The sequence below is a fragment of the Numida meleagris genome, chromosome 2 (genome assembly GCF_002078875.1).
Source record: "Numida meleagris isolate 19003 breed g44 Domestic line chromosome 2, NumMel1.0, whole genome shotgun sequence".
Taxonomy (NCBI): domain Eukaryota; kingdom Metazoa; phylum Chordata; class Aves; order Galliformes; family Numididae; genus Numida; species Numida meleagris.
In genome coordinates, this window is record NC_034410.1 from 114,055,024 (window position 1) to 114,067,266 (window position 12,243).

At 39.1% G+C, this 12,243-nt stretch overlaps 1 protein-coding gene across 2 annotated transcripts in view; it reads right to left on the reverse strand.

Annotated features, from left to right (window-relative positions):
* Positions 1-12,243, reverse strand: part of ARFGEF1 (ADP ribosylation factor guanine nucleotide exchange factor 1) — an 89,598-nt gene that overhangs the window by 41,627 nt on the left and 35,728 nt on the right. For both annotated transcript variants that reach the window (XM_021388590.1, XM_021388591.1), the window contains 5 exons: positions 7,260-7,439; positions 5,086-5,359; positions 4,410-4,523; positions 3,619-3,791; positions 887-1,020 (listed from right to left, as the gene is read on the reverse strand). In XM_021388590.1, coding sequence (XP_021244265.1) covers positions 887-1,020; positions 3,619-3,791; positions 4,410-4,523; positions 5,086-5,359; positions 7,260-7,439 — 875 coding nt within the window. The remainder of the gene's footprint in view (positions 1-886; positions 1,021-3,618; positions 3,792-4,409; positions 4,524-5,085; positions 5,360-7,259; positions 7,440-12,243) is intronic.

The window sequence follows — 12,243 nt, forward strand, 5'->3', positions numbered from 1 at the left end:
AAAATCCCTTGTACTACATGATTATTTTCAGGTTATTAAACCCAACACACTACTGTAAGCGATTAAACAACACTGTCTTAAATTCAGCTAATTTAGACATTAGATCTTGGAACAGTAAAGCTGATTTTAAGGAATACCGAACCTTTGACTTTCAACAGTGCTCATTTTATAGTTTTAGTATCTTAGGAACAAAAAAGCAATCTTCTTTAAAATTATCACAGACTGCTTCTAACGCGCCAAGACAGAGGCGCACAGATTCCATACAAGATCAGGAAAACCAAGTTCTTTGCCAACAGGCGCAATGATACTGTCACTCAGCCATGAAGGAGAGTATTTTTTTTGTTTGTTTTGCAACAAACAATTCTCTAAGCCAAAATGAAAATAGGGTATCTTCAGTCAAAGGGTAAGATTTTCAAAACATGTGTGTTTTAGTTTTAAAAAAACTCTTAGAAGTGTTCAACCTGAGCAAGAAAACAAAATGCACCATAACACCAATTTGTCTTCATCAGTACCAGTTCAATGCAAAGCATTCACTACACATACGGGCTAATCAACATAAGAGATATATGGTGGGGCACAAGCTTAAGGCCTTCTACAAACCCTGCCGAAAACCCTTACACAGAGGAGCTAGGAAGAACACGATGTACTTACAGGAAGCGATGCGTTGTGGTACAAGAAGAGGCATTATTAAGAAACTTATGAAGAGTAGATGGGTAATAGCAGATGCTTTCATTCAACATATAAAAATATATTAAAATGGAAAAGTACCTTCTCAAAGGGACAAAAACCCTTTCAGTAACTAGGAATTGTCAAGAATATTTAAATAACTTATTTTTATTTTCAAATTAAAAAAAGATTGATTATGAGAACTCTCAATTCTACTTACTTTGGATCTGGTGGTCCATCTGATAGGGGCTTCATGGAGAGTTTACACAGTGACCTGAATACAAGGAAGGCATCCTTTTGTAAAATGTGGGAAAACTTAGCACCAGGTGTAGGTCCTGAAGAATTTCCAGATTCCTAAAGAAGTTAACATAGTTCAGTATTCCATTTTGCATTAGCAGGTTGTGTAGGGAAATCCCCACCTCCTAGCAACAAGAAGTTAAGATATTATACAAATATAACCAGTTCACTACAGCTTCATGGTCTCAAGACTAAACTAAAATAAACAAAAAAGAATTCTGCAGTACAGTTAAAATGAATGAACTCTATAATAAAATACGCTATCTCAATAAAAAGCCAGAATTACATTAAAGGACTAGTGGGAGATGTGGACGTTGGGAGCTATCTTGGGCAGAGTGACCAGAAAATGGAAGAGTTCTCTAGTCTTGGTAAAGTCAGGAGGAGGGCCAGCAAAACTGCTCCCTTGGACTTCCAGAGGGTGGACTTGGAACTGTTCAGGATGCTAGTAGGGAAAGTCCCTTGGGAGTCTGTCCTGAAGGGTAATAAGGTCCAGGAAGGCTGGATGCTCCTCAAGAAGGAAGTCTTAAAGGCACAGGAACAGGCTGTCTCCCTGTGCTGCAAGATGAGCCAGTGGAAAAGAAGACTGATGTGGATAAACAGGGAACTTTTTCTGAGGCTCCATGAGAAAAAGTCTACCTCCTGTGGAAGAAGGGACAGGCAACTCTGGGAGAGTACAAAGAAATTCTTAGGATATGTAGGGAGAAAATCAGAAAAGCAAAAGCCCACCTTGAATTCAACTTGGCTACTGGGATAAAAGAGAACAAAAAACTTTTTACAAATATATTAACAGTAAGAGGAGGGCTCAGGAGTACCTCCATCCTTTATTGGATGTGGCGCAGAATGTGACCACTGATGATAAGGGAAAGGCTGAGGTTCTCAATGCCTTCTTTACCTCTGTCTTTAAAAGTCAGACCGATTACCACCAGGGTACTCTACCCCCAACCTTTAAGTCTGGGATGCGGAGCACCCAGGCCTGTTCTGTTTAATATCTTTATTGATGACCTGGATGAGGGGATTGAATGCACCCTCGGTAAGTTTGCAGATGACAACAAGATCAAGTTCCAGGTCCTGCACTTTGGCCAAAACAACCCCAAGCAATGCTACAGGCTTGGGGCAGAGTGGCAAGAACACCGTGAAATGGACCTGCGGGTGCTGGTTGACACTCAGCTGAACACAAGCCAGCAGTGTGCCCAGGTGGCCAAGAAGGCCAACAGCATCCTGGCTTTTATGAGAGATACTGCTGCCAGCAGGAGCAGGGGAGTGATGGTCCCTCTGTTTTCAGCTCTGGTGAAGCTGCAGCTCCAGCACTGCGTTTAGTTTTGGCCCCCTCACTACAAGAAAGACATTGAGGCCCTGTAGCATAATCAGAGAAGGGTAACAAGTCTTAGGAGGAGCAGCTGAGGGAACTGGGATTGTTTAGTCTGGAGGAGACTCAGGGCACACATTATAGCTCTCTACAACTGTCTGAAAGGAGGTTGTGGGGAGGTGGAGGTCGGCCTCTTTTCCCACATAACTAGTGACAAGACATGAGGGAATGGCCTTAAGTTGCAACAAGGGAGGTTCAGGTTAGATATCAGGAAAAACAATTGCTCCAAAAGAGCTAGACCGGGCTGCTCAGGAAGGTGACTGAGTCACCATCCCTGGAGGCATTCAAGAAACATCTACATGTTGTACTAAGGGACATGGTTTCATGAGGAATTATGGGTGGTACATAGACAGTTGGACTGGATGATCTTGGAGGTCTTTTCCAACCTTGGTGATTCTATGATTTTATAGGGTTAAACATGTTTATAGGTTTATAGGTTAAAAATGTTTATAGGTTTATAGGTTTAAACATGGCACCTTGCAAATAAACTGCCTTTAATTATTTTCTGTAGTAACTCCGGTTCAAAAAAAAAGGCTTGACATTTCAACAGACTGCAAGTGATTTCATATCTGCAGCAACATACACCAGTAAAACTTCTGTCTTATGGTATCCAACCCTAAATTCTTGCAGTTCTGTATTGCTGTTCCTGATATAAACAAAATGTTAATCTTCCACTTGTATGGCATATGTGACTGTAGCATTTTTAGCTTACAGAGCATTCTCCTCAAACACGATTATTCAGTACACTTTGGTAGTAGAGACCTTCTATCATTAGATAATGCACACATGGTATCTGATGCAACACTGGGAATGCATTTTCAGATCTTTTTTGTTAATGAAAATCAAATCCCATCAGACAAAGCTTTTTATCCTAAATCATTGCAGAAATAGCATGCTGTAAGCTTTGAATTTATATAATGTGAAAAAAGCATATGAAAATTACACAATTATGTATACAATGAGTATATGTGTATTTGAATGCTAGTTTCATTGTTTCTCAGGTGCATTCTGAAAAATAGGGAAGAGTTCTCTCATCTTGAAACACCGTGTTCCATGCTGCTAAAAATATGGTAGTCACAGGATAAAAATAGGCATCGAGTATAAATATTAAAAAAAAATAAATGTAAACAGTGCACTAAAATAATGTTTAGAACATGAGTTAGTACTTGAAAGTCATCTGAGTAATATATTTATGGAATTATCTCAAATATTTTCTGCATAAGCACTGGGTAAAATTTAAAGCGTTCCGCTCTTTTTTTCATTATTTCCTAATTTCTATCTGCCTGTACCTGAGTATCGTTGGAAGAGACGGATAATCTGTCATCCGGCAAAGATGGTGTGTAAGCAACAGAAATTGGAGTTCCCGGAATTCCATTTGCCTGAATGTTTTCACTGTCACTGCCATCCTCTAATGTTACAATTGTGCCATCACCACTTGCACTTTCAGCAGACCCTTCTAGATCTAGCAGAAAAGACAAGATGTAAAAACTAAAACAAATGTTAAGTCAGAACACAAAATAGAAAAAGTGTAAATCTAACCCTTAAACACTAATAGCACTAGAAGCAAAAGTATTTTATGAAAAAGCATAGAATTTATATGGAGCTATATAACTAAGAAACATCCAAATAATTTTTATTAATGAAAATTACAATCAAAAACAACTTAGAATTTGACACTGCAGGTTTACCATTCCGCCAATTTTCCAGCAAGTACTGGGAAAAAAGTCACAGATTTTATACGCACTTTTCAACAAACTGCAAAACTTAGTGCTTCTCTGCTACTCCAGAGATGGCCCATTTATGAAGATATTACTTGGGAACAGAACTAAAATAAAACGACTTTTTTTTTCTTAAGTATCATTAGTATTCAACAGAGAAAGCATAAATTTATGCATGAAATCTTGCCCATTTTATAGCTAAATAACACACAGCTAAGTCAGACGCCTGAAATGGCTTTTCTTCAGCACATATTATTAAACATTGATGAATTTTAGTTAAATATTTACAAGTGTTAAAATAATTCTTAATGTCAAGACTCAGACTGCATTCATTACTAACTAGATAGATATTAACATAGTACCTCCAACTACTAAGTTCACCATTTCCTGCACAATACTTTCTACTATTTCTTGTGCCTTCTCTTCACATTCATTGCTTTCATCATCATACGTTTCTCCATCAGCTTTAGAAAGATCTTAAAAATAAATAAATAAAAAAAAATCGTAAGAATATTACTGAGAAAATTATAAACTAAGGAAATATTTTACTTGCATTTATTACTTAAAAATTCAATTACTAATCTATTAATAGCTGAGTACACAGTAGAAAAATGAAACCGTGTTTGAATGTTTTGAAAACAGTATTTGCACAGCATAAACATTCCAGTGTTTAACTAGTAAACAGTAGTTAATACACAGATCTTATGCCAACAGAAGACAAATACATCAATTCTGTATTTTCATGTATGTTAAACACTGAAAAGTTGCTGGTTTTGAGATGTTACTCTCAAAATTTCCATATAATCACACAGGGGCAAAGAGGTATCTTTGCTAAAGCAACTATAAGGGCTTGTAAGACTAAAAGATACTTGTGATAAAATTTAGCAATGATAACAAGGACTACAGTCCATTATTAGAAACTATCCATATGCCTGACTCCAAGTTTGGGAGACAGAAAGAAAAAAAAAGACAGTCCTCAGCCTTTATTTTTACAGACCTTTCCCCTCCCTCCATGAAACAGAAATACACACTGATTACTTTCTGCTGCTGTGGCTTGGTCAGCTTCTGTCTGCTCATTTTCAGCACTAGAAATATCAGATCCATTTTCTGTCTCTGTATCCTCTTGAAGGTTCTTGTCCACATCATTTGTGTTGTGGTCAAGCTCTCTCTCATGCTCTTTCGACAGCTGATCAGCCTGTGTTGGAATATGTCTCAACTGAGGTGACTCAGGCTCATGCTGGCTTACTGGAGACTGCTGTAAATGGTGTTGCTGTCTGTGTCTTTCTTTTTCCATCTGTTTGGCTTCCTGAAGCTAGAAATACATTGCAATTACATGGTAACTTTATCATCAAAACAATGAGCTGTAGACATACTGTGTATGTTATTGTAGAAACATGAAATTTCTATATGCTCTGCTTACACATTGCCTTCATGAACTCATAATAGTTTAAGAAAATGTATTATTTGCATTATTACAAATAAACATAATATCACTGGATAAACATTTGCAAGTGCTGCTTCCCAAATACAGAGATTACACTTACTGTATCTTCACTATGAAAGAAAGATGTGTAAACTACACCTAGTACATGAACAAGACTTGTCTGCCTGCCCAGTAAGGAAGTTCAGTCAGGAGGTGTGACAATATACAAGGACTGCATGAAGAACCATAAAGACTTTTTTTTTTTTTAATTAGTATTAAGTTCTCACTAAGAGATGCACATAGGAGAACTTAAGATTAATTAAGGGAAAGACAAAAGAAACCCACCAAACAGCAAATTGACTGAATATCCGTTAAAAAAACAAAGAACAAACAACACAAAGCTAAGATTTTAAAGTGAAAAGAAGAACTGCGTTTCCAAAACACTGCAGTAGATAGATCCTCAGGAAGAAGTTATCATGCCAACTTAAAACTGAAAGACAAAGACCCCTTTAAGTTTTACAGCTCCTCAGACTGGCATCCCTGGAAGTCTCCTTCTGAGTATCTGTAATTTGTCCAACAGACCAGAACAACATTTGCTGAAGTCAAACCAAAGAACAGTGTCTTTTGAGGTGATGCTCTAAGGACTGGCTATCTGTCTCTGCTGAAGTTTATGTTCAATAAAAGATTTACAACTGTTTATGGCATTATTTTAGCTAGTAGGATCACAGTCCTTTACTCTTTATGCTTAAGGCTTTCTATGCTGCATCTTTTGAGGTGCTACAAATCCCTGAGTAGACAATACCTTAGAACTTCCAGCTTAAGTAACTCCTTCCTTAAAAAACTTGCCCTGAGTGTGCAGAATTGCTTTTCAATTTGCATAAATATGAGACTTACCATTTGGCAAAAACAACGATTTCCCATTTAGCATAGTAATAATCCCTTTTTTAAATAAGTTGCTTAAAAATAGAGTAACCGGACAGATTTCTCAAAGCATCTCATGTACTGGATAACTTTTGCTATTATTTATAACATACCAAATCTCTGACTGCATTGGTATTATGTACCAATAAGAAGTTGCTTCTGAGAGGGAAGTACAAACTTCAATCCACTATACGTTTTTAAAGAAAAATGAGTTCGTAATGATACAGCAGAACTCCTTCCAAAACTAGCTAGGAATTCAAGCAGCTCCCAATCTGAGCACCTTATTTTTTTGTTGCTCGTTTTTCATGTGAATGAGGACAATTACTCTGCCTTATCGATCTTTATTATCAGCAGCAGAAGCCACAAGGCACATGCCAGTGTCCCAGTTGACCACTTACAATTGCAGTGGCATGAAAGTATCTGTTAGTGATCATTCCATGTTAAAATGTAAAAATAAATAAAATATGTGATTTCACTATTGGAAAGGGCTTTTTGGTTTTGGTGGTGGTTTTTTCTTTTTAATCATGGATTACTTCTTCAGTGCATACCATCACAAGAACATTTGAGCATTTCACTAACACTAAATCATTCTGTATGTACTCTTATGCAGGTAGAGTGCCATCTCTTGATAGCTTGAGAATAGAAACTGGACCCAAACACATTCATTAAATAAACAGGTCCACTGTAAGAATTTTACACGTATACAACACTCCTCCCTCCAAAACACATTTAACATCTTTTTCAGATAACAAAATGCAAAAAGTCACCAGATTCTTTATCAAATGTACGTAAATTAGCAAAGTCCGAAAGCTTTAATGACAAAACATCTTTCAAACTGGTTTCTATATAAAAACACTGAGATACTCACTGCTTGGTTTTCCATACGTGCAAATATGACATTCAGCATCTGTGTTAGAGTGGCCTTGGCTGTGGTTTGATTTATGAGATTTTTGCTTGCTAGATAGATATTGTAGCATGTTCTTACAGCCTGCAGCACCGTTCCTTCGTGAATTTCTATGTGTTGAGACGTTACTGCAGTAAGTAAAGCCTGAATAAACAAACATACGTATTTTCCAGTCAAAACTTTTCTTGTTAGTGAAATAGTTTGCAAATGAATAAAAATCAGTTTTGGATTACTTGTTAAATAAATATCTATCTTAAGATGTAGTTTATTAAGTTTGCCAGAGAATTTGGTAACCGTACCAGAATTTCACACATACCAGTTATGTTGAATTTCATATTTTAATCAACGTATCTAGGAAATATAAGCTCTTAACAGCAAGAAGTATCCAATGGAGTTATCAAGTTGTTAATAAAAACCTAAAATTGCACCTGAGGACTAAATGCAAAGAAAGTACCAGAAGCGTGCGTGGGAAAAGAGAAGGAAAGTGGAAGAGCCTTCTCCAGAAGGAAATAATCACATGTACAACGATGATCGTACTCCAGTGGAAAGTGGCAGAAAACAGGGAAAAGTTTTATGCTCTGAAGACTTTGACAAAGTTAATGATTAAACAGAATGTTTAGGGGAAGGAAGAGAGAACTTGAAGCCTTGGAAAGCTCGTACAATGGAAAGTTTCTCCTTGATAGTTAAAAAACAGAAGGTAAAGTGCTGTGTAATTTACTCAAACTATGCCTAATTTCTCTTACAGAATCTCCTACAGCATTGTCAGCATCCCTGTCCACACGTACTACCAGAAAGTGGACAAACATGTGTTTCTCACTCAAACACTACAAACCACTGTACAGTCTAACAGGAAAACAAACAAACAAAAAAACACACACAAAGAGAGACGCATCTCTCTGCATTGCAACTCCTGAGACCTGAGTTCTACTTCTGGATATGCAGTTGCTTGAGGTCCCTTCTTTTTCTACCTGTGGTGCCTGTGTTTTTTCATTGGTAAAGGCACACGTACAGATGACAATACTTCAAATCTTCACTGGACAGAATACACTGCATGACCGAGAAAGAACATCTAATGCTAAAATCTACAAACCAGTAGTTCCTAAAAGCCCACTAGAAAGTTTTTATTTAAAAAGAAAGATGGTTAAAAACAATCTCTATAAAACTAGCTAAAGAAAAGAAATGACAGAGGTAAACAAACTGTAGATGACAGCTTCATTAAATACAGGTACTTTTCTTCTTTTCCTGCTCAAAATTCCTTTTACATTTCACTAGCCCTCTGAAAACTAGGGTGATAAGTTGAAATTCATACAACCATCCCTAATTCTCACCCTCCCTCCATGCAACAATTCAGTTTCTCCACAGAACTTATCAAAACTCTGCTCCTGCCAACAGAAAGTATTATTTGGGGAAGATGACAAATAAAAGTTGCAACAAAATTAAGTACCACCAAAATTAAGCCTGCCACCAAAACCCATTTACATATTCAAACCACCTGTCCCTTCCCCTCTTCCCCCTACAGAAACACCTTCTTCTATTGGCCTAGTTCTATGTACTGTATTTTCCCTTGTCTTTCATAAAGCTTTGTACTGTACTCTCCTCCATTCAAGGATTTCCAGAGGCCTTTGTGAGACTTGCAAGTATTGAGTTAAAACATGCCGAATCCCATAGTAAAAGCTGCACATTTCTCCTATGTACATGTATGCTCATGTAACATACCTACACGTTCCTTATCATGGTCACACTCCAAAATTCATCCCCTAAGCTGTTCTTAACAGCCACAGCTCTGCTGACTTCTCCAGCTCCTCCTTATGCATTCAAGAAGCAAACACAATTGAACTGAAGGCAAACAGCTCCCAGCGATTAAGTCCTGTACTTTCCTGTCCATATGAAAAGGCTGTACACCTGTATGTATCTTAGCATTCTTTTTAAAGTTTTGCACATCACTGAAAGGAAAGTCCTCGAAAGCCATTACAAACAGCTCCCTTAAACCTTTCTTTAACAATTCTGTAACGGGAACAATCTTGAAAATCTTCATCTATACTGGTATTAAAAAAATAAAATCAGTAACTCTTGAGAAGACAAGCCAAACTTGCGGAGCCCAGCCATAAACAGACAACTTTCTTCTTCTTTTTCTACTACTACTATACTACTACAGTATGCCACAAGCAGCTCGTTATAGCTATCCTTGTTAAATTCAAATAGTTAACAATTTGATTTTTTAAACTTTAACTTTCACTGTAATTCATCAAAGTCTTACGCTTCTCCATCTTTTAATAATAAAACACTTACTAGTAGAAAAGTTTGACAAGGCTACACATGGATAATGCGCTCTTTTGTTTTAGTTGGCTTAACAGCCTGAATTTCCTAAGCTCCTTCTGTACCTGCTATGACTATTAGAGCTTGGTTCCTTTCACAGCACTCGATAAGCAGATCAGGAGGCAAGAAACATACGTACATCTACACACACTTCTCCTGACAGTCCAATATATTGCCAGAAACTCACTGAAGAACTCAATTTTCTATGCAAATTGAGAAATCAGTCTTTCCAGATAGGTATCTACTCACAGCAACCAAACTCTTAATGAGCTTGGTATGGCTACAGAGGTTCTGATAGTTGCTCCTCTGGGTTTCTTTCCTTCTCAGGCACTGGAGAAAAATCAACCCTGACTACTATACGTATTTGTAAACTGCTATCTATATTTAACTTGGATAATTTGTTAATATGAAGTTTAGACCCCTCTCAGTCATGATTACTTTACACCTCAATGCTATTTCTTCTACTCCAGTATCATCACCTCGCAGAAATACTTCCAGTGAACATGAGATAAAGGTATTTTATGATGTTTCACTAGCAACATCCTTCTCTCTCGACAGTTTTCATTAAAGGTTTGATCTGATGGTGTGTCCTAAATAGCGTCTCCTCATCCTATATCATAGATGAGTACAACTGTTACCGAACTCCGGCAACCCCGCTTGTATTACCCTTGCACGCAGAGAACCAAAACCCGGTCCTGACCAGTCACTGCCCGTATGCATCAATATGATGAGCAGCAAAATGGCGTTTATTGTTAAAAGTCACAGAACTATATAGTATTTCTTATCTTTTACTAGACTGTTCCAGAAGCTCTTGTGGGCTACTGGCCAATCATATTGAATATCGCGCTTTGTCCACTCACTTCTGAAAAACCCATATACGGAGTGATCATGCAGTTTGTTATCAAGGCAAAAGGTACAGCCTCTTAATCCTACATCATGGGTTCAACTAAGTAGGTCAACCAATAGGAAAATGCCATGGGGAAGGGCCTTCCACGTTACATCCCGAACGCTCCATTTTTCGCCTAATACAACATACAGCCTCATCACAACTGATGTGACAACTAACACTGAGAAACAAAAGGCAACCATCAGGAGCTGGGAAAGCAACACAGTGGGCTGCAAACAATTCAAGAGACTCCTGGAATCCATTATAATTTCCAGCTCTAGGTATTGGACAGACCAAACAGAGGTGAAGGGTTACTGGAACCAGTATTCACCGATGCGGAGGAGATCATTAATGAGGTTACGATCAGAGACAGTCTGGGCTATAGTGACTGTGCCCTGGATGAGTTAATCATGGAATCATAGAATTGCTCAGGTTGGAAAGGACCTTCAAGATCATGAAGTCCAACCGCAACCTAACCATACTGCTCTAACTCTAACAATCCACCACTAAATCATGTCCCTGAGCACCACATCCAAACGGTTTTTAAACACATTCAAGGATGGTGACTCAACCACCTCCCTGGGGAGCCTGTTCCAGTGCTTAACAACCCTTTCTGTAAAGAAGTTTTTCCTGATATCCAACCTAAACCTCCATTGGCACAACTTGAGGCCATTTCCCCTTGTCCTGTCACCTGTCACCACTGAGAAGAGACCAGCCCTGCTCTCACTGCAATCACCTTTCAGGTGTTTGAAGAGAGCAATGAGGTCTCCCCTCAGCCTCCTCTTCTCCAGACTAAACAGCCCCAGTTCCTTTAGTTGCTCCTCGTAGGGCATATTCTCCAAGCCCTTCACAAGCCTTGTTGCCCTTCTTTGGACCTGCTCCAGCGCCTCAGTGTCCTTTCTGTACTGGGGTGCCCAAAACTGAACACAGTACCTGAGGGTGAGGCCTCACCAATGCCGAGTACAGGGGCAGGATGACTTTCCTAGTCCTGCTCACCGCACCATTCCTGATACAAGCCAGGATGCCATTGGCCTTCTTGGCCACCTGGGCACACTGCTGGCTCATATTCAGCCGACTGTCCATCACTACACCAATGTCCCTTTCCATCAGGCAGCTTTCTAGCCACTCCTCCCCAAGCCTGTAGGGTTGCCTGGGGTTGTTGTGACCAAAGTGCAGGACCTGACACTTGGCCCTATCGAAATTCATATGGTTTACCTTGGCCCACTGATGCAGCCTATCCAGGTCCCTCTGTAAAGCCTCTCTACCCTCAGGCAGATCAACACTCCCTCCCAGCTTGCTGTTGTCTGCAAACTTACTGGGGGTGCACACAGTCCCCTCATCAAGATCATTGATAAAGATGTTGAATAGAAGAGGCCCCAGAACTGAGCCCTGGGGGACACCACTCGTGACTGGCCGCCAACTGGATTTAACTCCATAGACCACAACTCTCTGGGCCCGGCCATCCAGCCAGTATTTCACCCAGCAGAGCATATGCCCATCCAAACCATAGGCAGCCAGCTTCTCCACAAGGATGCTGTGGGGGACAGTGTCAAAGCCTTACTGAAGTCCAGGTAGACCACATCGACAGCCTTACCTTCATCCACTAAGCTAGTCACCTTGTCATGGAACTAAATCAGGTTTGTCAAACAGGATCTACTATTCATAAACCCATGCTGACTGGGCCTGATCCCCTGGTTGACCTTTAACTGATCCACGATGTCTTCTGAGATTATCCGTTCTATAACC